Source organism: Sus scrofa, chromosome 5 (assembly GCF_054392235.1).
Source record: "Sus scrofa isolate SSC_HxYL_T2T_F1_AM1 chromosome 5, Sscrofa_HxYL_maternal_Yorkshire_Landrace_v2.0, whole genome shotgun sequence".
Classification (NCBI taxonomy): Eukaryota; Metazoa; Chordata; class Mammalia; order Artiodactyla; family Suidae; genus Sus; species Sus scrofa.
In genome coordinates this window covers 3,677,105-3,700,161 of record NC_139387.1, presented here as the reverse complement: position 1 = coordinate 3,700,161, position 23,057 = coordinate 3,677,105, and the positions used below count along the sequence as shown (strand labels likewise).

General features: G+C 48.4%; 1 protein-coding gene across 7 annotated transcripts in view; it reads left to right on the top strand.

Moving 5' to 3' along the window:
* ATXN10 (ataxin 10) overlaps positions 1-23,057 on the top strand; it is a 162,631-nt gene that overhangs the window by 70,745 nt on the left and 68,829 nt on the right. For 3 of the 7 annotated variants that reach the window (XR_014845592.1, XM_013997463.3, XM_013997462.3), the window contains 2 exons: positions 7,120-7,228; positions 9,407-9,576. Coding sequence is in view for 2 of the 7 variants with exons in the window: in XM_013997463.3 (XP_013852917.2) it covers positions 7,120-7,228; positions 9,407-9,576 (279 nt within the window). In the remaining 5 variants the exon portion in view is untranslated. Of the gene's footprint in view, positions 1-5,035; positions 5,924-6,224; positions 7,229-7,766; positions 8,440-9,406; positions 9,577-23,057 lie in introns of those variants that run through there. The other 4 variants (XR_014845595.1, XR_014845594.1, XR_014845593.1 and 1 more) reach the window with 4 other exon arrangements.

Sequence of the window (23,057 nt, the reverse complement as noted above, 5' to 3'; positions counted from 1 at the left end):
GCCAGGGATCGAACCTGCAACCTCATGGATCCTAGGTAGATTCGTTTCCGCTGCACCACAACAGGAACTCCAGGAAAATACTTCTTTCAAGGTTTCTTGGCTATTGGTTTTCTGTGCTGGGTCGTACAGGCCGTGGTAGGTCTCTCACGGACAGGTCAGTATTTTAACTCTCATATCTCGGTAGAGGAAGAGTCTTCCTCCCAGGCTGCTTTCTTTCCTGGAGATAGATTTGTGTCTGTTTCCAGCAGGAGGAGCAGTGAGCTGTGCTTTAAAAGTGAACTCTCCAGGAGACAGAGAAAATGAACCTGTTACATCACCAGTTTTAAATTTTTTCAAGGCACTTATGGTGTAGATGATTTTAATGTTGTAAGAAGTTATCATATGTCACTTTTTATGTGTGGGAGAAGTTATATATATATATATATATATTTTTTTTTTTTTTTTTTTTTTTTTTTTTTTGCTTTTTTTAGGGCCGCACACATGGCACATGGAGGTTCCCAAGCTAGGGGTCCAATCGGAGCTACAGCTGCCGGCCTACACCACAGCCACAGCCACAGCCACAGCAGATCCGAGCCACATCTGCAGCCTACACCACAGCCCATGACAATGCCGGATCCTTAACCCACTGAGCGAGGCCAGGGATCAAACCCCCAACCTCATGGTTCCTCGTTGGGTTCCTTTTCACTGCGCCACGACAGGAACTCCAGGAGAAGTTACATTTTTCAGTTTTTTCTTTAAAGGGAGGAAGAATGATTATATGGTAATAGATAGAAAATTGTAGATAGTTTTTTAATGGAAACGCCCAAATGTTCAGTTTTTGAACATTCGCTATCTACACATTCATGACTCGTGCTGATAAATGTATACATGTGATCTTTTCATATAAAAAAGCCGTAGTCGTTTTTAGGAATTGATGGTGTGTTTGCCAGTAGGCTGCCATAAACCCAGTGACGTATTGGAGCTCGTTCCTACCAGCCTCTGAGGGTCAGTGATTGAATATTCAGAAATTTGTGAGCTGGTTGTTCAGCTCCTGGTAGCTTGGAATCAGCCAGGGTGGAAGTATTTGTTCCATGGGAAGCAGCAAATGCCACTCATCAGGGTTTTCCACTCTTGCCTCTTCCAGCTGGTTTACAAGCAAACTGCTGCCTTTACCCATCGGTGATAGTTTTAGGGCAGGATGTCCAGTAAAGTTCTTGCGACGCTAGAACCTAAAAATCAGAATGAAAATAGGTGTTTTATAGCATCTATTTTGTAATTTATAAAATTGTTTGGCTTTAAAATTCTGAGATTTTGGAGTTCCCGTCATGGCGCAGTGGTTAGCAAACCTGACTAGCATCCATGAGGACGTGGGTTCCATCCCTGGCCTTGCTCAGTGGGTTAAGGATCCAGCATTGCCATGAGCTGCCGCTGCCGGCCGACATCACAGCCACAGCAACGAGGGATCTGGCGTTGCTGTGAGCTGTAGGTCGCAGATGCGTCTCAGATCCCACGTTGCTGTGGCTGTGGTGTCGGCCGGCAGCTGCAGCTCTGATTGGACCCCTAGCCTGGGAACCTCCATATGCCACAGGTGTGGCCCTGCAAAGACAAAAAGACCAAAAAATTCTGAGATTTTATTTGTGTTTCTTTATACAATGAGTCTAAGGTTCTCATAGTAACTCTTGTTTCCAGTTTGGGGTATATTTTTGTCAGTTCCAGCATGCTTAATTTTTAAGATTTAAGAGTCAGTTTAGCTTTATGTTGTGCCACACCCGAGGCACATGGAACTTCCCAGGCTAGGGGTTGAAGTGGAGCCGCACCTGCCTGCCATAGCCACAGGCACAGCAACATGGGATCTGAGCCTCATCTGCAATCTGCACCACAGCTCAGGGTAATGCCAGATCCTTAACCCGCTGAGTGAGGCCAGGGATCGAACCGGCATCCTCATGAATCCTAGTTGGTATCGCTAACTGCTGAGCCACGAAGGGAACTCCCCTTCTGAGTTTTTTTTACATATTTAGTAAAATCATCTCCACTTAGATTGTGGAAATACACACCTGATAGTCTAGTTCTTTCAGTACTTTGCGTTTTTAATTAATCTGGAATTGATTTTTGAGTAAAAAAGTGCATTATTTGTTTTTTAACTCTCCAGGATTCTATAATCTTTAGTGAGAGATTGGGTTTGAACCTGGATTTCTCCTCTCACTGATGTGAGATCTTGAATTTTACTTACCCTCTCTGTGCCCCAGTTTCTTTACCTATAAAATGAATTCTGTTTTATTTTTTTTAAATTATTTTTTTATTTGTCTTTTTGTCTTTTCGGGCTGCACCAGCGGCATATGGAGGTTCCCAGGCTAGGGGTCGAATCAGAGCTGTAGCCTCCGGCCTACGCCAGAACCACAGCAATGCAGTGGTTCTAAGCTGAGTCTGCGCCCAACACCACAGCCCACGACAACGCCAGATCCTTAACCCACTGAGCGAGGCCAGGGGTCAAACCCGCGTCCTCATGGATGCTAGTCGGGTTCGTGACCCACTGAGCCATGACGAAAACTCCAAATGACTTCTGTTTTAATGTAATCATTTAGGATACTAATTGGTACATAGCTAATGTCCCCTAAATGTTATCTGGTGATTATTGTATCATTATCACCTAGTGAATAATCTCATCCTTTCTGCTAAGCTTAATGCCGCCCAAATCGTGTGTTGAATTCTTAATATAATTTTGGACCCATGTCTGGATTTCTAACCTTTTACAGAGGAAACCAGTAGGATATTAACAGCTGGTAAGAACTCAAAGAGGTGCATGCTTACATGCGATAAAGGAGATACTGTCCACTGGTAAAGAATTCCCCTGAGAAGAATTCCTGTGCGAGAAAGGAATGCTGAAATGCACTGACAGCGATGCAGAAACTGGTCTGTGCACACGGCAGTAATTGCATTCCAGCCAGACAGAAATCATCTGCATTTCTGTTGACAAGAATCATTTGCCTTTTATTGTCAGTTTTCTGCCACTGACAATGCTGTAAAATAGCTCAGAGACACGGAATGGCAAAGGGAACCCAAACTGCTGATCTAGACAGTAGACTAATCTTCGTTCTTCTCTTTTACCCACTTCAAAATCTTGCTCCTGTAATTTGCCTGCATCTTTTTTTTCCCCTGCGAGTGCCTGGTGTAATGACTATAGTTTTATAATACTTAGAAACACTGAAAGCATATCTCGCTGAGTGCTCTTATTTTTGAAGAGAGTCATTTTTCCTGGCTGTTATTTCATTATTCGTTTCCAGCTGCTCATTATAGAGACACTTCGTTAATAAAAGAATTCTGATGATTAAAAGTAGAGATGTGTTATGTGAGGATGGATTAATTTTCCTTGGGGTTTATTTGAGATGATACAGAATTTAGAGCTGGAAGGAAACTTAGAGCATCTCTTCTAACCCCCTGTTTTTTTTATTAAAAAACTTTTTTTTTTTTTTTTTTTTTTTTTAATTTTTGGGTCGCGCCCACGGCCTGTGGAAGTTCCTGGTCCAGAGATTGAACCTGCTTTGCAGCAGCAACCCGAGCCATAGCAGCGACATCTAGTGAGATCCTTAACCCCCTGTCCCACAAGGGAACTCCCCACCCCCCTAATTTTATTTTGGTCTTTTGATCATGAGACATTTCAAATGTAGACTAAGAGAAAACGTGTCTTGAAACCCCATCACCTGCTTCATCATTTAACTGCTTCGTTTACATTCTCGTTTCATCCACAACCCACTCATTCTCAGGCTGGTTGCTCTGGATTCAAACAGAGCGCCCATGTATTTCATCAGTCAGTATTTTATGTGTCTGTAAGAGATGAGGAGTCTTCATATGTAAGTGAATTATAATTAGCACATCTGAAAAAAACCAGCGATAAAAATTGAATACCAAATAAACAGTATTCAAATATTCTCCATTGCCTAAGAGTTTTTTTTAAGTTGATTTCTTTGAATCAGGATGCAAGGAAATGGCCATATATTGCAATTCTGTTGCTTGCTGTGTCCTGTTTTTTTTTTTTTTTTTGAAGCCACAACTGTGGCATGTGGAAGTTGCCCGGCCAGGGATCCAGCCGGCACCATAGCAGTGACAATGCCAGATCCTCAATGGCTAGGCCACCAGGGAACTCCTGGTTGCTTTTTTTTTTTTTTGGTCTTTTTAGGGCCGAACTCGTGGCCTATGGAGGTTCTCAGGCTAGGGGTCCAATCGGAGCTGTTGCTGCTGGCCTACACCACAGCCAGAGCAATGCCAGATCCGAGCTGCATCTGGGATGTTGGATCCTTAACCCTCTGGGTGAGGCCAGGGATTGAACCCGCAACCTCATGGTTCCTAGTCGGATTTGTTTCTGCTGTGCCACGATGGGAACTCCTCCTGGTTGCTTTAAATAGGTTCCCTTTCCTCTTCCCCCTCCCAACCTTTTGTCCCTCCTCTGTCGTTGTCTGTTGAACTGAATCGTTTCACCCATGGAGTTTCCTGCAGTTTGGTTTTTGCTGAGTGTCTCTCCGTGGTGGGGTTTTACGTGCTCTTTTTTTTCCCTTGCGTTTCTGTGAATGATGGTTCCTTCCAGAGGCTTGTTCAGAGTTGGATTAGTTTTTGTTTTTTTGTTTTTTTTTTCTTTTTAGTATATTTCATTGTTGGTGATAAGTACTTTCATCCAGAGGCATGTACTGTCTGGCTGTTTTTTGTAAAGTTAGCAGCTGTTAATGATTACTGCCCAGATCCATTAATTCTTTGGGGTTGTGCAGTGGTGGTGTTTGGACTCTGTCATTCACTTTCCATGTTTTTTAGCTGGACTATTTTATGAAGAGAAACTTTTCCTCATCAACGACTTGGTTATACAAGGTACATCTTGAAGAAAAGCAGAATAATGGGAGTTCCTGTCGTGGCGCAGTGGTTAACGAATCCGACTAGGAACCGTGAGGTTGCGGGTTTGATCCCTGGCCTCGCTCCGTGGGTTAAGGATCCAGTGTTGCTGTGAGCTGTGGTGTAGGTCACAGACTCGGCTTGGATCTGGTGTTGCTGTGGCTGTGGTGTAGGCCGGCAGCTACAGCTCTGATTGGACCCCTAGCCTGGGAACCTCCATATGCCACGGGTGCAGCCCTAAAAAGACAAAAGACCAAAAAAAAAAAAAAAGTACAAATAAAAAAAGAAAAGCGGAATAAATACTTGATTTCCCCTCTTCGATAATCAGCCTTCAGCGTCTTGAGCTGATTTTTCGGCTTCGTCCGAGGACGATGAGTTGTTGAGTTTCGCTTCAATCATTATATGAAGTCATGGCTTATGAGCCACTTGGTTTGTTTTCCCTCCGCTTGAGCAGTAATTCTTCCTCGTGCCCGGTGTGCTGTTGCTGGCGGGGGGAGCCTCTTCAGGTTGTTTCTGATTCCTTCTGACGTGATCCGAGGCGGCTCTGACAGCAGCCTTGCTCTCTGGTATGACAGGGTGTCCAGGGTGATCCAGTATGTTCTGCCCCAGATCTCACAGCCGGTCAGCCGTTTCTTGACAGGGAAGTGGCATCTGAAGGTGATGATAATCCGGGCGGCTCCCCAGTTAACGCGAGCGGATGCCCACGCCGTGCCAAGTTCACGGACTTGCTTGAGTCTGTTCACCATGTAATTAACACGTCTGTTCATACTGATTTCAGACTTCTAATCTAATAGTTCCCCTAACTCTTTAAAGCAGCAAGTGAAAGCTATTGGACAAAATTAAAGATGCCAAAAGAGAATGGGTGTTTCTTGCTCTCTCAGATTTCAGAATACGCCATTAAAATATTACCTCCTAATTGGAGAATAATAAATACGTATTTAGAATTTTTAAAAGGAAGTAATTTGTATTTTCTCTTGAAGCCTCTTATCCTTCTGACCTACGCTGATGTCATCCAGTGCACTTTGTCACATAATGTGCGCTTTAAAAAGGAAGTTAAGGAGTTCCCGTCGTGGCTCAGTGGTTAACGAATCCAACTAGGAACCATGAGGTCTCGGGTTCGATCCCTGCCCTTGCTCAGTGCATCAAGGATCTGGCGTTGCCGTGAGCTGTGGTGTAGGTCACAGGTGCAGCTCGGATCCCGCGTTGCTGTGGCTCTGGTGTAGGCCAGAGGCTACAGCTCCGATTAGAACCCTAGCATGGGAACCTCCATATGCCATGGGAGCGGCCCTAGAAAAAAAACAAAAAAAAGAAAAGAAAAAAGGAAGTTAAAAATCATCAATGCAAACATGGCCTTTTAAAATTTTATGGAGTTCCCGTTGTGGCTCAGCGATAACGAACCCAACTAATATCCACGAGGATGCGGGTTCAATCCCTGACGCTGCTCAGTGGGGTAAGGATCTGGTGTGGCCGTGAGCCGTGGTGCAGCTCGCAGATGCGGCTCGGATCGCGCGTTGCGGTGGTGGTGCCACAGCCAGCAGCTACAGCTCCAAACTTCCGTGTGCCACAGGTGCCGCCCTAAAAATAAAAGAATAGATGCAATTTTACTTCTCGGCAGCCTAAAGCCATGCCGTACACGGTTGGTGGTCTATTTGGTAATAATTGATTTCGTACTTAACGTGAACGAACGTTTTCAAATGCTGTCTTTTCCAACCTACCAAGATACTGCCTATAGGTTTGTATTTACCCAGAAATAATGCACGTTCTCGCAGCCAGAGTTATTTCACCCACAGCATTTTACAGGATTCCTGTGGACAAGAAATTAATGTATTTCATGGGGTGTTTGTATCGTTAAAGTAGAACTTGCTTGCTGGGAACACATTCAAAAGAAAATATTTGCATAAATGTTATGTACATAGCTAGTAATTTTGAACATTTATTCCACTGTTGGAAGGTATTTTTGCTTGAATAAGAACTTTTCTGACTCTTTGCTCCAAGAAGACACATAATGACACATAATCTTGCATTCTTCCTGGCAGATGTCTGCTTCTTAGTGAAAATGGTTGTTCCTGTGAGTATTTAATGCTTCTGTTTCTCGATGGTGTGTCTCTTTTTAGATGTGTGACAAGCACTGTCTCTGGAGTATTTTTTATTTCTTGAATATTTATATGAGGTTTCATGCTTCTACAGTTATCTCTCACTGTTAAATCATGTAGCTTGCTTTCAAAGTCATGTTTTTTTGTTTTTTGGTTTTTTTTGTCTTCTTAGGAGGCACTGGCTACAATTAGGCTTCTTGATGTCCTCTGTGAAATGACTGCTAATACCGATCTGCTCGGCTATCTACAGGTTTTTCCTGGCTTGCTGGAAAGAGTGATTGGTGAGTGAAAGACCACACGTGTTATTATTTGTAGTGAAGAAATCTTTGACCTGTCGTACTGTCGTGTAAGTTCAAACACAGATCCTTGATTTTCAATGTGTTAGTATCTTTTTTGAGATTTTGGGGGGAACATTTTTTCTTGGAAGGAATCGTCATTTTGGGGTAACAGCGCGGGCTTTGGCAGCTTACCTGCTGTCCATGATGCCTGGTTAGTAGATGGGGATATTCATGCCTATTACACAGCTCCCTGGACAGGGTGTTCCATCTGTAGCGGTTGCAGTGATGATGGTTGTGGTGGGGTTTCTATGATGATGGCATTTTTTTTGGCTTTTTGCCATTTTCTTGGGCCGCTCCTGCGGCATCTGGAGGTTCCCAGGCTGGGGGTCCAATCGGAGCTGTAGCCACCCGCCTACACCAGAGCCACAGCAACGCAGGATCTGAGCTGCGTCTGCGACCTACACCACAGCTCACGGCAACACCGGATCCTTAACCCACTGAGCAAGGCCAGGGACCGAACCCTCAACCTCATGGTTCCTAGTCGGATTCGTTAACCACTGCGCCACAACAGGAACTCCGATGGCGATTTTTATATTACTGTAATTTGACCGTATTTGTTAGTAAATTTTTCCCAATTACCCTATGGAACGTGAAGAATAAATAGTGCCTTACACGTAGTAATTATGTATTCAGTTCTTACAAGAAAACTGTTGTAAACAGGAAGCCATTGCTTGATGGTACCATCTTTGCTAAAAAGCTGTTTGCAAAATAATACATGTACAACCTGTTCCTTGTGGATAGTCATGCTTATGACTGCTATTCACTGTTTGCTATTTTTTTCTTAAAAAAAAAAATTATACTTAATCTGGAGACCCATATGCTCAGAAAGATGAATCTGTATCTAGATGGGTCGATGAATGAGCAATGAGCTGTAGAAGAAGTTTCGTCAGCGTTTTATGACAAATGCACTGCTTTTAGTGATCATTAAGATAAGACACTGCAGGAGATCCCACGTGGCATCGGGGGTTAAGCATCCAACTGCAGCTGCTCAGATCGCTGTGCAGGTGCATGTTTGATCCCCCGCCAGATGCTGTGGGTTAAAGGATCTGGTGTTGCTGCAGCTGTGGCATGGGTTGCAGCTGGAGCTCGATTCAATCCCTGGCCTGGGAATTTCCATGTGCCTCGGGCGTGGCCATTAAAAGAAAAAAAAAAAAGGACTTCACAAACCTGAGAGGCTGAATCATTGTGGAAGAGGCATGCTTTTGGAGCAAACATGGGTTGTTAGCCTACCTCTGCCAAGTAACTAACCTCTGAGCCCAGTTTCTTCATTATAAAGCTGGGAAAGTGACCTGCCTTGAGTAACTTTGTTCAGAGGGTTAAATTAGATCATGTGGAAACACTTAGAAGACTTCTGGAAGGTTGTCTGCTTTCACAGGCTGCCTGGAACATTTCATCGAGTGTAGCAGCGTTCAGCTATTTCTTCTGAGTGTAGCCAGAGTAGATAGATGGAGAACGCATACTGCCTTCTGGTCATCTGGACAGTGAGGAAAAAAGCCCCATGCTTGTTGGTTTCTGTCATATGCTGCATGATAGATAGGAGGCATTTTAGACACAGCTGACTGTAGTTGTCACGTGAGTTCCTTCGTGGAGAAATTGGAATTGGAAACCTTTTCCTAGGAAAGATGGTGGAAAACTTTTAGCTAACTTTTCTTTGTGGATAAATAGAAAGTCCGCGTTGGGGGAGTTTCCATTGTGGCACAGCAAAAACAAACGCGGCTGGAATCCATGAGGATGCAGGTTCCATCCCTGACCTCGCCCAGTGGATCCGGCCTTGCTCTTGCTATAGTGCTCTTGCTATGGCTGTGGTGTAGGCCGGCTGCTATAGCTCCGATTCAACCCCTAGCCTGGGAACCTCCATATGCTGCAGGTGAGGCCCTAAAAAGCAAGCAAACAAACAAACAAACAAAAAACCCAAGTTGGGTTATCATTTTGGCCTATGTCCTCCAACCAGGGTCATGAAAATTCTAAAGCAAAAGCCGAAGAGCCTCCCAATCGTAAAAAGAATGCTTTCGTTACTCTACTTTGCGTTTCTTTTAATCCACCCATTAATTAGATTTGCTTCTGGGACCGAACGCTGAATTTTTTTTCCCACGGAAAAGGAGGTGTCTTCTTCTGTTACAGATCTTTTGCGACTGATTCACGCAGCTGGCAGTGATACCACTAGCATCTTCAGCCCCTGTGCTTCCATAAAAGCAGAGGGCGACATCACTAACGTGGCTGAAGGCTTTAAGTCTCATCTCATTCGTCTGATCGGAAACCTGTGTTACAAGAATAAAGAGAACCAAGACAAGGTAAGACCAGTCCTTCGTCTGTGTCATACAGGTGTGGCTTTAGATAGCATATCATGTTCAGGATCTGAAATGTGTCCCCTTTCCAAAGCATGAAACCCTGAGGTGCTTAGAAAGCAGCTTGAGGTGCAGGTTTGTGTCTGTATGACCGCAGAGGAACAGAAAATGGCCTGTCTGTCTGTTTATCAGGGTTCGTATTTTCATCATTTTGCACTGTATTTGCCCCTCGTGTGTTTGAGCGAGTCCCCTTTCTTTTCAGCCGTCAGTGTGTGTCCTGAGTCGGTGCATATAAGCACACTGTTTATGTAGAGAATTCTCAAAGGAAAAGCGAAGCCTAGACATTTGGAAACCCAGAATAGACACTTAAGCACTCTCAATACCCCGCCGTTTTTACGGATCGCGCTCTTCAGAAAAAACAAACCTGAACTGATCTCTGTGCCTTGCGTGTGCGGATAATAGCCTCATAAGCCTTTCTTCCCAATATTTTGAAATGCACGTAAGGTGTCAATATTAAATCTCTGAAAACTCCGTGGTCTGCCCTTAGAAGCTGCGTTTGTGCCAACTAGATGAGGGCCAGTTATTGCCATAATGTGAGGGGGGGATAAAAAGACGGCAGGGCAAGTGGACCCCAGGTTTCCTGGTGAACGAGTCTGCTTCTGTCTTGCCAGGGTTTTCTTCCGATGCCTCCTCCCCTGCATCAGGTACGAGTGGAAGGCTGCTGTGATCCACTCTTGGAAAATTACTGGAATGATGTTTTTTTTTTTTTTTGGTAAGAGAAAGTTGGTAGAGCGTAAAACACTTTACCTTTTTAATGACCAAGCCTGCCTTTCTTGGGGCGCACACACCAGGGGGTTGAACTACCTTTGGCTGCTCACTGGGATGGGCATCTCCAAGGAACAAAGTGGAGTAACCCTTCACGGGCTGGGGAACGAACTCGCAGAAGCCAGGATCCGATTGCCCCTCGAGGACCTACAGAGGGAGGCCACGTGCTGCTGCGGGGGAGGCGCTGGGGCTCAGGGGACGTCGGCGGTGCGTCCCTCCCGTGTGCGGTTCCCAAGCGCACTGCTGACTTCTGAGCAAGCACTCGACGTGGTGGAGGGGTTCATTCTTTGAGTAGCCTCTCTTTCTCCTACCTGTTTCCCTGTGCCAACAAAAAGCCTGAACCTGAAAGCACTGCCTGTGGGATTTTTTGTTCCCTCCTCCCAAAGACTCTAACACAAGGTCACCGTCTTGCAGCCAAACCCTGATTCGGTCCGGGTGTAACAGACGGGAGCTTGCTCCTTGTGGAGGGGGGCTTCGCTAGCACCTGCTGACTTTAGTTCGAGTTTTGGAGAATCGGATGATTAGGTAGCAGGTCTTTGTCACCCTCCTGGTCATTTTCGTTGTGTTGTCTGGATGGATTGGCCCGCTTCTCTGCAGATTGGGGCCTGAAGGGATATTTGGCCCTTTCTCTGCTCTAAGACTAAAGATATGAGTTAAGAGGGGGGTCTGGGAAGTTCCCATTGTGGCTCAGTGGTTAACAAACCCGACTAGTATCCATGAGGATGTGAGTTTGATTCCTGGCCTCGCTCAGTAGATTAAGGATCCGGCGTTGCTGTGAGCTGTGGTTTTGGCCGGCAGCTATAGCTCCGATTTGACCCCTGGCCTGGGAACTTCCATATGCCGCTGTTGCAGAGCTTTAAAAACAAAAAAACAAAAGACAAAACAGAGGGGTTTTTGCATCATTGAGCCTAAAGTAGTTCATTCTTCACCCCGAGGGAAAAGGGACTGATGATTTGTTTAGTGTCTGCTCTGTCCCAGCATCGTGCTCAGTGAGCTGCTTGCATTACAGCTCTAATTTTTGCATGAGCCGTGCAAAGCAGGTGCTGCTGGCCACACCTGAGGGAGAAGCCACTGGTTTTGGAGCCGCAGAGTCCAGAGTAGAGTTTGGACTTGTGTGCTGTGAGCTGCTGGGCCTGTGCTCCCTCCCCTGTAGCTTGCGCTTCTCATTTGGGAGCTTTCCAGGAAGCAGTTGCAAATAGACTTTCGCAATCACTTGAGATCGAAGATGCTGGAGGCTGGAAAATCCAGGCTCGCCAGGACCCTCGGGCCCATCCTTGGTTCAGGTCCGTTGTGCTTTTGCTGCTCACATCCACTCATCAGACTTCGATGGGCCCAGCCTTGGTGCTTCTTGGTGCTGATGGATAAGACAGGTGTCCCCCATGGTGACACTCACACCAGAAGCATACAGGGACCATCCTTGCTTGGTCAAGCCCGAATCCCGGAGTTACGTCCACCCATTTCCTAGAATCTCTGCGCACGAACCCGATGGCGCTGAGGTTTGATCGGAAGCCTTTTCCGCCCAGCCGGGTCTCTTGGCTTGTCCGTGTGACATCATTGCACTGAGTGCGGTGCCCACTTGCTGGATGGCACCCCCTTTGGTCACGGGGCCCTTTCCCTGTTACAAAGTTCTTTTCGTCTGCTTTCGTTCTTTGGGGCCTCATGACACCTGGGTGGAAAAGGCTGAAGAGATGGTGTCGTTTTTCTAAATGAAAAAACCAAGGCTCAGAGAGACTGAGTGGGATTAAGAGCGGTCCAGCTCTAGCATTTATTGAATGGGAAGTACCATCCGATGCATGCTTTGCAGCAGCCAATGTCACCTTGGGAGGGAGATCCAGTGCCTGCTCCTCTCGGGAGGAGCAGGTGAGCCACTCAGTCCCTGGTGCCCGTGGCAAGAGCAGCCTTCCCGATGCCAACAGGGAGCTGCCAGCACCGGCCTCACGGAAGGGCCATAAGCTTCCTCTCTGCATGTGCCTTTGGGCTGTGCTCCAGGGGCAGGTCGCCTGGCCGCAGCTTGAGAATCTGCTCAGAAATTTGTTTGACCCCGTCCGTCTTGCGTGACTCTTGAACTCTTGAGTCTGTGCCCGTGACGCATGGTTGTATTTCCGGAGCTGTAAGGGAATCTCTAGGCTTCCCTTGCCCGAGTCCCAGGGTGGAGGTGTTCTGAAATACTTGGTGTCTCGGAGTTCCCGTCGTGGCGCAGTGGTTAACGAATCCGACTAGGAACCATGAGGTTGCGGGTTCGGTCCCTGCCCTTGCTCAGTGGGTTAACGATCCGGCGTTGCCGTGAGCTGTGGTGTAGGTTGCAGACGCGGCTCGGATCCTGCGTTGCTGTGCCTCTGGCGTAGGCTGGTGGCTACAGCTCCGATTCAACCCCTAGCCTGGGAACCTCCATATGCCACGGGAGCGGCCCAAGAAATAGCAACAACAACAACAACAACAACAAAAAAAGACAAAAAGACAAAAGACAAAAAAAAAAAAAGGTTGATTGAAATACTTGGTGTCTCTATTCTTCCCTTGTGTTGTGGGCCCCGTTCACCTGGTGCCTTCTTGCTTCATCCATTGTGGTTAGTTTCCTTCCAAACCTTTGTGGACCTGAAATGGAGAGTTTTATTTTGGTTTCTGTTGTAAGAAACACACAGGTGTTAATGCTACGAACACGAAGGCAGCATCGCGTGGCTGCTGCTCTGCGAGACTATGGTTTGCTTTTTCCTTCCCCATCCTCTAGTCTTCCGTGTTGTCACAAGTGCTTTTTGCGCCCGACTCACATCAGTGGACAGAGCTTCTAGACGGAGAATCAGTAAGGCGGCAGAGATCCTCAATGACACAGTAGAAAAGTTAGATTTAATTGGCATCTTCAGGACATTACATCCAAAAAAAAAAAAAAAAATCAGGCGTTCCCGTTGTGGCGCAGCGGGACTAGCATCCGTGCAGACACAGGTTCCATCCCTAGCCTCGCTCAGTGGGTTAAGGATCCAGCGTTGCTGCGAGCTGTGGCGTAGGTCGCAGATGTGGCTCAGTTCTGGCATTGCTGTGGCCCTGGCGTAGGCCAGCGGCTACAGCTCTGATTTGACCCCTCGCCTGGGAACCTCCATATGCCGCGAGTGCAACCCTAAAAAGACCAAAAAAAATAATCAGAATATACCTTCCTTTTTATTATAAAGTCTTTAAGTGATTGCTTCATTACAAGAAAAACCAGACATGGTTTTTGCTGTTTTTTTGGTAACGCCAAATGCATTTTTCAGCATCGATAAGCAGGTGCTCTAGTCCCTCCGCCTGCTTTTTCGCTCCGAAAGGCGGGCCAGCCGCCGTTTGGGCTGCAGCATCCATTCTGCTGAAGGTTTCGTGGCTGTTCAGCTCCGCCTCCTCGCCCTCCTGATGGAGACGATTCCCTGGCACCCGCCCTGGTGCCTGATCCCATGTGTTCAAACATGTGCCCACGCAAAGCTTTCATTACAGGCCTAACTTCATTTTCAAGCGAAGCCCGTTCTGTGTGGGAAAATTCAGCGTGCAAAGACGGTAGGCCACTCCAGTTCCACCTGCCTGTTGTGGAGGTGGCTTTCACTTACATGTATTAAAAAATCTCGGTGATAGGTTTTTCATTGAGGCGCTTTATGTACCCTTGGCGTGACTCCCCCGCGTCTAAAGGGTACCCGCTGCCCAGTAAGCTTTCAGGACACGCTTTTCTTGAATGAGAACTCCTTTTAAAATATTTTAAGTGTCCACTTCATACTGAGCACTGATTTAGACGCCGAAACTGTAAAGCAAATACGACACAGCCCTCCTCTCCAAGGAGCCTACTTTTGCTCTAAAATTTCATGATTATATTTGCAAAGAAAGGCATGTAGTAAGACGAAATAAAACAGTGTTTTCAAATGAAAATTAATGTTTCCTCTAAATTCTGGGTTCTGTAATTATTTTTGAATGTCTTATGTTTAGCGTATATTTGCGTATATTCTGACTTATTGTAATTTGCCTTTTTTTTTTTTTTTTTGACTGAACCACATCTTTGTCTTTAGACTGTAAGGACATCTGCATAGCATAATATTTGCACATAATTTAAAACAATTTTTTTTTAAAAAAAATCCAAAGTCTAGTAGGCTTTGTAGATCTGATTGCACTTTTTCCCATTAAAGTTTTAGACTAAATTTATAATTGTTAAGCATTCATAACATTATTTTTTAGCTGCCTTTCTTTTTTTTGGAGGGGAAGGGGCACCTTTCAGCTTTGCATCTTCGAACATGAGGAGCCCTGAGCAGGCAAACTCTTTAGCCTTTTAAAAAATGATTTCTTTCGACTTAAAGGGATCTCAAGCAGCACATTTGCCTATTAAATCAGGAAACTTAAAAAAAAAAATTGTTGCTGTTTCCTGATTATTTTCTTCAGGTCGTTGTGCTTATCGGGGGTTCGTCTGCTTCGTGCAGCGGTGCTGGCTGGCTTCGTAGTTACCCAGTTCATTGAGTGAGCGAGTGTTCCGCAGACAAATGACCTCGGCAGGTGTGAGCTAGTGTTTCCTTTGTGCTGCGGTAAAGGGCGTTGGGGTCGCAAGGCTTTGGCCCTGTCCTCGGGCGAGGCCAGCATGTACCTGCCTTCTTGGTCTACGCCAGCCCACTGTGGGGTTCCCAGCCTGCAGTCTTTACCCCGTTGACCTTGACTTGGCCTTGAGAACTCAAGGTCCTGCACGAGGAGCCCCGCTCTTAGGAAAGCCTCTATACCTGTCCATCGACTCTTCCCCTGCCGGCTTTAGGTCTCCTCCAACTCCAGGTGTAAAGCTACTGCTGGGTGTTAATTCTGGTGCCCGTTGTAGCACACCTATGCTCTTGGTTTTAATTAAGGCTTTAGTTTGATACCGTTTGTTTAGTTTGATACTGTTTGTTTATTTACTGTTAGTTTCCTTTGATACAGAAGGCTTTAGTTTGATACTGTGTGTACGTACAGTTTACGTACATAAAGTGACCACTGGCAAAACCATGGCAGGTGCAAAATTTGGTTTGGGTGTCATTGAATTTTTTTAGCAAGCCTGGTTCCTTGCTCATCATCCGTCACCCCCACTTTTCCTTGCTCCTCGCTTGATAGTTAGTCTTTCATGAAGCTCCTTTCGCTAGATCTTCCTGGATGATAATGGCTAATCCGCTCTCTTTCCCAGACACACCTTGGCCCATTTTGGCAGGAAGCTTTACCACCGTAACTCCATGCCTGACTAATTGGGGGATTCCAGGCGGGCTCTTGAAAATGTCCTGGCATTGGGTTCTCCCGGCGCTGGCTCCTCTGTCTTCCCTCGGCTCGTGACATTCGGACCCATAGATAGGTGCGATGCTTGTGGGGGAACCTTACAGCCGACCGAAAGCTCGAAATGGGGCAGAGCGTCCAGACAAGGCACGGAGAAGCCCAGGCCTGCCCGGTCGCTTCACCCTCTTTTAGCTGTGTACATTTGGGCCAGTGACTCAGCCTCTCTGAATCTCAGCTTCGCCGTGCATAAAATGCAAATGGTTCCGCTTAACCCTATGAGGTTGGAGGGATCAAAGGTGGATTCTTCTAGAAAGCCTCTGACAGAGTAGATGTGTTGCTTTAGCACCACTGGCCCCTGCCCCACCCCCACCCCCACCCCTGGTCTCAGTGTAAATGAGCAGAGGTAGCTCATCTCAGTGCCGAACCACTGCATGCGCGTTTTTACATAGGAGGCTGCGGACAGCATTTCACGGGGAGTTAGGAAGTTTAAAGGCCCCCTCGTGTTCTGTCTTCGGAGTTTATGTCGCTTTTCCCGTGAGTGGGGCTTGGGGAGCAGGCAGAGCGAAAGCGAATGGGAGAACATTCGTGAGGATGAGAATCTCGGGATTTTTTTCCTCCTCGGTTTGACTGCACAGGCGTTCGGAGTGGGATGTCTCTGCGGCTGCCGTCTGGGGAAGAGCTGCCGTGTTTTCTGCGTCGGGAGCATGTGCTGAGGCCTAGGGCCCAGCCCAGTGGCCGTGTGTGAGTGTCCCTCTGTCTGCAGCCCGTCGCCCAGGACCCCAGCGTCTTGATTTGAAGATTGAATGTGTAGGCAAGCGCGGGCTTGCTTAGAATTCCACTTCTTTGTAATGTAATCCCCGTTCAAGAAATACGTCAAAATTCATAAATCAAACTGTCCCCATTAGTTTCCTGAACGTACAGTTCCTGTTACAGTAAACGAAGTGGAAATTCCTCTCCGGAGGACACGTAGCGTGGTTTCGTGTGCTGCAGGTTAAGTGTGCTCTCTCTCAAGACCCACACCCCCCTTTCTGTCCCTCGTAGAGAGACGAGCTTGTTTTTTTGTGGAAGAGGCGTCGCATTATTTAAAAGGAAGGATCAGGAGTTCCCGTCGTGGCTCAGTGGTGAACGAATCCAACGAGGAACCACAAGGTTGTGGGTTCGATCCCTGCCGCTCAGTGGGTTAAGGATCCAGTGTTGCCGTGAGCTGTGGTGTAGGTTGCAGATGTGGCTTGGATCCTGCATGGCTGTGGCTGTGGTGTAGGCCAGCAGCTGTAGCCCCGATTGGACTCCTAGCCTGGGAACCTCCATATGCCATGGGAGCGGCCCTAGAAATGGCAAAAAGAAAAAAAAAGGAAGGATCATACCGAACATATAAATGGAGAAATAACATCTAATAGTCTGCTGCTGTCTGTTACTGTTACTGGGGAGGCCCTTTGGAGGCTCCGCCCCTCATCCCACCGGTGGCTTCCTTACAGGCCCTGTAGGCAGAACGCACAGGGTCTGCTTTAACGCCTGCTGCGGACCTCGTGCGTGTACAGAGGCGTTAAGGGGCGGTGAGCGAGCGCCTGTCTCCCTGGCTCGTCGAAGCTTGGGTGTTGGAGGAAGCGGAAGGCCTGGAGCAGCAGCGGGCGGACTCTGACCTGCAGACCCAGCCCCTCCAGCTGTTGTCAGGCATCCGCATCAGCTGGAGAAGGAGACGTTTGAAATCTGGGGCCCACGTGTGGGAGTCCTGAAGAGGGGGCCCCACTTTTGTAAGAGGGGCCAGGCGGGGCTGGCTTTGTCTTGGCAACAGTCCCATTCCTTAGTTCTTGCTGAACTGTTTTCTTTATGGTCTGAAGCCTTCTGGTAGCCTGTGACCTCCTTGAGATTCTTGTAGAAAACAGCATTCCAGGGACGCGCCTATTTCTCAGAGGCGTAATTTACACACATCCTAGATTCTCAAAGGGAAACAGTGGGGAAGTCATTTGCCCGTGGTGAGTCCGCGGTTTGTGAGAGCCTGGGGTCCAGGTTTCTGTACTACACCCTGCCATCAGTTTCTAGACAGCGGGGGGTCTCAAACGGATTTGTGTTTAATAGTAAAAACAATTATTTCGGAGTTCCCGTTGCGGCGCAGAGGAAACGAAGCCGACGAGGAACCATGAGGTTGCGGGTTCGATCCCTGGCCTCGCTCAGTGGATTATGGATCCAGTGTTGCCGTGAGCTGTGGTGTAGGTTGCAGTTGTGGCTTGGATCCTGCGTTTCTGTGGCTGTGGTGTAGGCCGGTGGCTACAGCTCCAATTGGACCCCTAGCCTGGGAACCTCCATGTGCCGTGGGAGTGGCCCTAGAAAAGGCAAAAAGGCAAAAAGACAAAAAAAAAAAAAAGTGAACTGGGGGCATTCTCGCTGTGGCATTCTCTCCAGCAGTGTCCCTGGAGTCGCTGGGGTGCGGGTTCGATCCCTGGCCTGGCACAGTCGGTGGAAACTGTGGCTCAGGTCTGATCCTGACCTAGGAACTTCCATGTGCCACAGGGTGGCCCAAAAAAAATGTGAACCAAGGATAGTTGGTGTACTATTTCGAAAAGCTAATGTCGCCTGGAATAAACACCCGAGTAAACTTGGAATTGATTAAAGAGTAACACGTTAGTGATGGAACCGTCGAAATCCAGATGGTACTTCGTTGACGTTTGTTTTCCAGAATAACCCAGGCTATTTTATGGATTACAAACAATGACAGTGGTCTTGCCTTCGACCGTAAATAAATGAGACACTCAGGCTCAACGCAACCTAAAGAGGTGTAAACCTGGGGGCTGCTAAGTAGTCACGAGGTGGCCCTGACCAAAGTATTTAGCCTCTCTGCAACTCAGCCAGAAACGGGGTCACATTAGCACTTCTGGCCGAGGTCGTTCCACGGAAGACACGGGGTAAGTGCTGCGTCATCGTCAGCCGCGTGGTGCTGACACCGGCTTCGGCATCGTGGAGAATGCTGGGAAGAAGAGCCTCCTTTGCCATCGTTGGAGACGTTTCCATGAGTTAAGGTAACGTGAGAGGCAGCCGGTACTTCAGAGGGCACCCGCTGGATCGGTGCCACACTCCTGGGCACCATGGTCCCTGGGAGCTTGAAGCAAGATACCACATGGGCTCTCCCACAGCCCCGCTTTTATATGTTTGTGTCTGTGTCCCTTGTACACCTGCAGAAATACATGGGTGCCTGGCAAAACGACCCCAAAGAAATACACTGCAGCATGAATAGCAGTGCCTCTGGCTGGTAGACTGGCTTCTTTTCTCCCACGTACCTTTTGTAGTCTTTACAGGGAACGTGAATCACTTTTTATTTTTTGGTCGTTTTGTCTTTTTAGGGCTGCATTTGCACGTGGGGGTTCCCAGGCTAGGGGTCCAAGCAGAGCTATAGCTGCCCAGGCTATGCCATAGCCACAGGCAATGAGGGATCAGAGCTACCTCTGCGACCTACCCCTCAGCTCACGGCAAAGCCGGATCCTTAACCCACTGATCACGGCCAGGGATCGAACACGCAACCTCGGGGATGCTAGTCAGCTGAGCCACAACGGGAACTCCGTGAATCCCTTTAATAACAACAAGGAAATACTATAAAGAAAGGAAAGGGGTGGAGTTCCCATCGTGGCTCAGTGGTAATGAACCCATCGAGTATCCATGAGGATGCGGGTTCGATCCCTGGCCTCACTCAGCGGATTAAGGATCTGGCATTGCCGTGAGCTGTGGTGTAGGTCGAAGACGCAGGTCGGATCCAGTGTGGCTGTGGCTGTGGCGTAGACCAGCAGCTGCAGCTCTGATTTGACCCCTGGCCTAGGAACCTCCATATGCCGAGGGTGCAGCCCTAACAAGACCAAAAGAAAAAAAAAGAAAGGAAAGAGGCAGGAATCTAGAATTCTGGTTTCCTCTGTGACAAGAAGGAGAGCACGAGGAATTCACTGGTGACCAAGGCGGTTCTTTTTTCGTTCTGCTTTCAGAGCAGTGCACTCTCTGGACCTTTCCTGCCCAAGGGCTGGGGGCTTTAATAAATTCAGTTTCAATTTGTGTATATTTTTTCGGCCAGACCTGTGGTGAATGGAAGCTCCCGATCCACTGTAGTGACACCACCAGGTCCTTAACCTGCGGAGCCACTAGGGAACTCCTTTAATTACAATTTTTAATGGGAGGATTTGAAAAAGTAAAACATTGCATAGGATCTGGATAATTTTGCCAACAGATTGTAGCTGGGATGGAGGTGGTAGGGAGGGGGTGTGTGAGAGAGACCGAGACGGGGGGGGAAAATCAGAAAGGTTATTCTTCTTCCAGAGTGCTGAGTGTTGCACAGGCATTGGGATTCACTGAGTTGGGTGCATTGCCTTTGCCGAGTGCACGCGTGTTCACGAGTTCCATCACGTAGCTCCACTTGACAAAATCTGTGTCCTTCTGACATATGGTGAAATTGCGTTTTCTCTCCCCAGGCCTCCTTTCTTTGCTAAATGAGCAAAGTGCTCTTATTTCAAATATTAGAGAGTTCTCTCTTTTTCTAAAGATAGATAATGGAACTGTCTGTCACACATCTAAAACAGTTTTGATCTTCAGCATATTTGGGTGGTTTTGTCTTTGTCCCCTGGCAGCAACTGAAAATTAAGAGGATCAAAGTTGCGTTCCTGGGCAAAGCCTTTTTTCATCCCCATTTGAAGTTGCTGTTAGACCTCCCCCCCGCCCCCGTAAAAGCCTCCTGCGTATCTTGTTCGGATAGAATTTAATTTCAGACCCGTCACGTTCTGATGGACGGAGAGTGCTGTTTCGTCTCAAGCTGTGGAATGGAGCTTGGTATCTCATCTGCTGCTGTACTGCCGTTTGCGAGTAAAATCGGGAGTGATTTTGGCTCCAGATATGAATGGGCATGCTCTTTGGCATCGTGGCCAGAGCTTTGCGTTCAGCTCAACAAATCTGTCGTCTGCCATATGCTGCCTACCAGCTGGCACCCTGGGCACGGGGGGGGTGTCGACGCGGATTTGGCCCAGGGCCGACTCTCAAGGAATTCACACTGAATCGGGGGAGACAGGTGTGAAAATAGAGTACGTGGCTGTGAAAAGTATCCAGGACGAGCGGTAGAAACATCCTGAGGGCTTGGCAGAGATGGCCCACCGCCGAGCTTCGGGAAGAGCCCCTGGCTCCAGGCCTTAAAGATGCGTGTGGAAGAGGCCGGCGGAGGAGAGGGTTGGCTTTGCAGGTGGAATCGCATCTTCGAGCAGGTGTCTGGGAGCACCTGCCCTGTGCCAGACCTAACCAGGCCCCGGGGATGGGGGCGCCGGTGGGGCACAGCCTGGAGAGGAGGGCTGGCCAGCCCCTCCACGCTGGCCTCTGTTTACAAAAGCCGACGGGCTCCGAGCTCCACGGGTGCCGCTGGGAGTCTCAGGGCTGTTTGTCTTGGTCGAGTCATTGAAATCTCCTCATTTCTAAAAGCGGCCTCTTCTTTTCCAGATGCGTTTGTTCCCTCATGTGTGCTCCGTGCGTCTCTTGTTTTGAGCCTTGCTTATCTTCCCTGGTCTTTACCACTTCTGGTCCTTGGGGTAGCATTTTTGTCCTTTGTCAACCCACCCCCCTCCCCTCCTGCTCCCTCTCTCTGTCTCTGTTCTTTCCCCCAGTGATGTGTTGCTGTTATTTCAATGCAGCCTCCTCTTCCTGAAGATAATTCTTTTCTGTCGCGTAGTCCCCGGGCGTGTGGACTTGCTCTCACTCAGCAGTTTGAGTTTGCTTCCACTTTCTGGAGTCCTGGGAGTCCCAGGTTTTCTATGTAAGGTTTTTTTTTTTTTTTTTTTTTGCTTTTCAGGGCTGCACCCGCGGCAACACATGGAGGTTCCCAGGCTAGGGGTCGAATCGGAGCTGCAGCTGCCGCCCTACCCCACAGCTCACAGCAACACTGGATCTGTAACCCACTGATTGAGGCCAGGGATCGAACCCATATCCTCATGGCTGCTCATCAGGTCCATCACCACGGAGCCACACCAGGAGCTCCTGTTAAGGTCGTTTCTTGACCAGGGGTTCTAGCACGACACGGACTGGATGTATATCTGGACCCGGCACCCACTGGTAGCAGCCCCCTCCCCCCCAGAGCTCTGGGCAAACACAAGCCTCACCAAACTAGTGGATGGAGTCTCTCACGGAGTGGCAGCCTGGGCTGGGGCCTCATTCTAGACTGCAGGGTCTCGTCCCTTGTCACTGCCTTTGTGGGCTCCAGGCCGCCTACCTTGTGCCCTAAAACCCCAGCCTCCAGGGGCGTCGTCCCCGTTGGATCCGGGATCCCCCTCTGGCTCTTCATTCCTGGTGTCGTGGGTGATGCAGCCCAGTGGCAGGATGTCTGCGGGGTGCCCCGGCCGCTCCAGGGCTTCGTCGCACAAGTGAGTCTTCTCAGCCAGGTGGAGCTCCCAGCAGGTGTATACTGTGTTAAACGCACCCCCCCGCCCCCGCTGCCCCCCAGGACCCCTGCTTCCAGCTTTATTATAGTCTTACTTTCAGTATAATTTATGGGGATTTTTAAATTTTACTTTAAATGACTTTTATGTTTTCCATTACGGCTGGTTTACAGTGTTCTGTCAGTTTTCTACTGTACAGCAAGGTGGCCCAGTCGCATATAATATATACGTTCTTTGTCTCACATTATCCTCCATCCAGCTCCATCCTGAGCGACTAGATACAGTTCCCAGTTTCATACAGCAGGATCTCATTTCTTATCCATTCCAAAGGCAATAGTTTGATTTAGGGGGAAAGAAAGTTTAAATTCCATTTTTTTCTAACATGCTAATGAGAAGGCACCCGTGGTACACGCTACTTCTCAGAGTCTGAGTTTCTTCATCTATGAAATGAGGTGATCTTACCGGCCTCGCCCGTAAGGATTCAGTTATTATTCATGATGCTAACATGAATCTCCGCCCTTCCCGCATGCCTCCCGTGTGTGCCGGGGGGGATGTTCCAGAGAGGTGTTGTATTTTGTCCCCTTTGGCTCCAAAGCCCGTGTCCCACTCTGTCCTTCTGCCACTTGAGTACTACGCAGGAAGGCCTGGCTCCAGGTCGTCCCGGGTGGTGGGGGAGCCAAGGCCCTTGGGCAGGACCTCAGCCTCTCAGACCAGGCTCGTGGGGATGCAGCTCCAGGGACAGGAGCAGACCGAGGAGGGGGCGGGCATCGTGCCCGCTACCTCCCCTGGGAGCTGCCAGGGCTTGCCCGCCGCCTGCATCAGGACGGGCCTGCCGGCTCCCGCAGGGCAGCATCCTGGAGCCCGGAGTCCTGGGTGCCGGGCCCTGGAAGGGAGGCCAGGTCAGCGCTCAGGGCAGGTGGCTTCAGTCTCCCTGGGGCGGGCTTGTGCCTGCACAGCACTGACAGCACCTGTGGGGCTGCCCTCCGGGTGGGGGGCAGTGGCTGGGTCCCCATAACCTCCATCCTCCTTGCTCATGGTCATCCTTGCTTT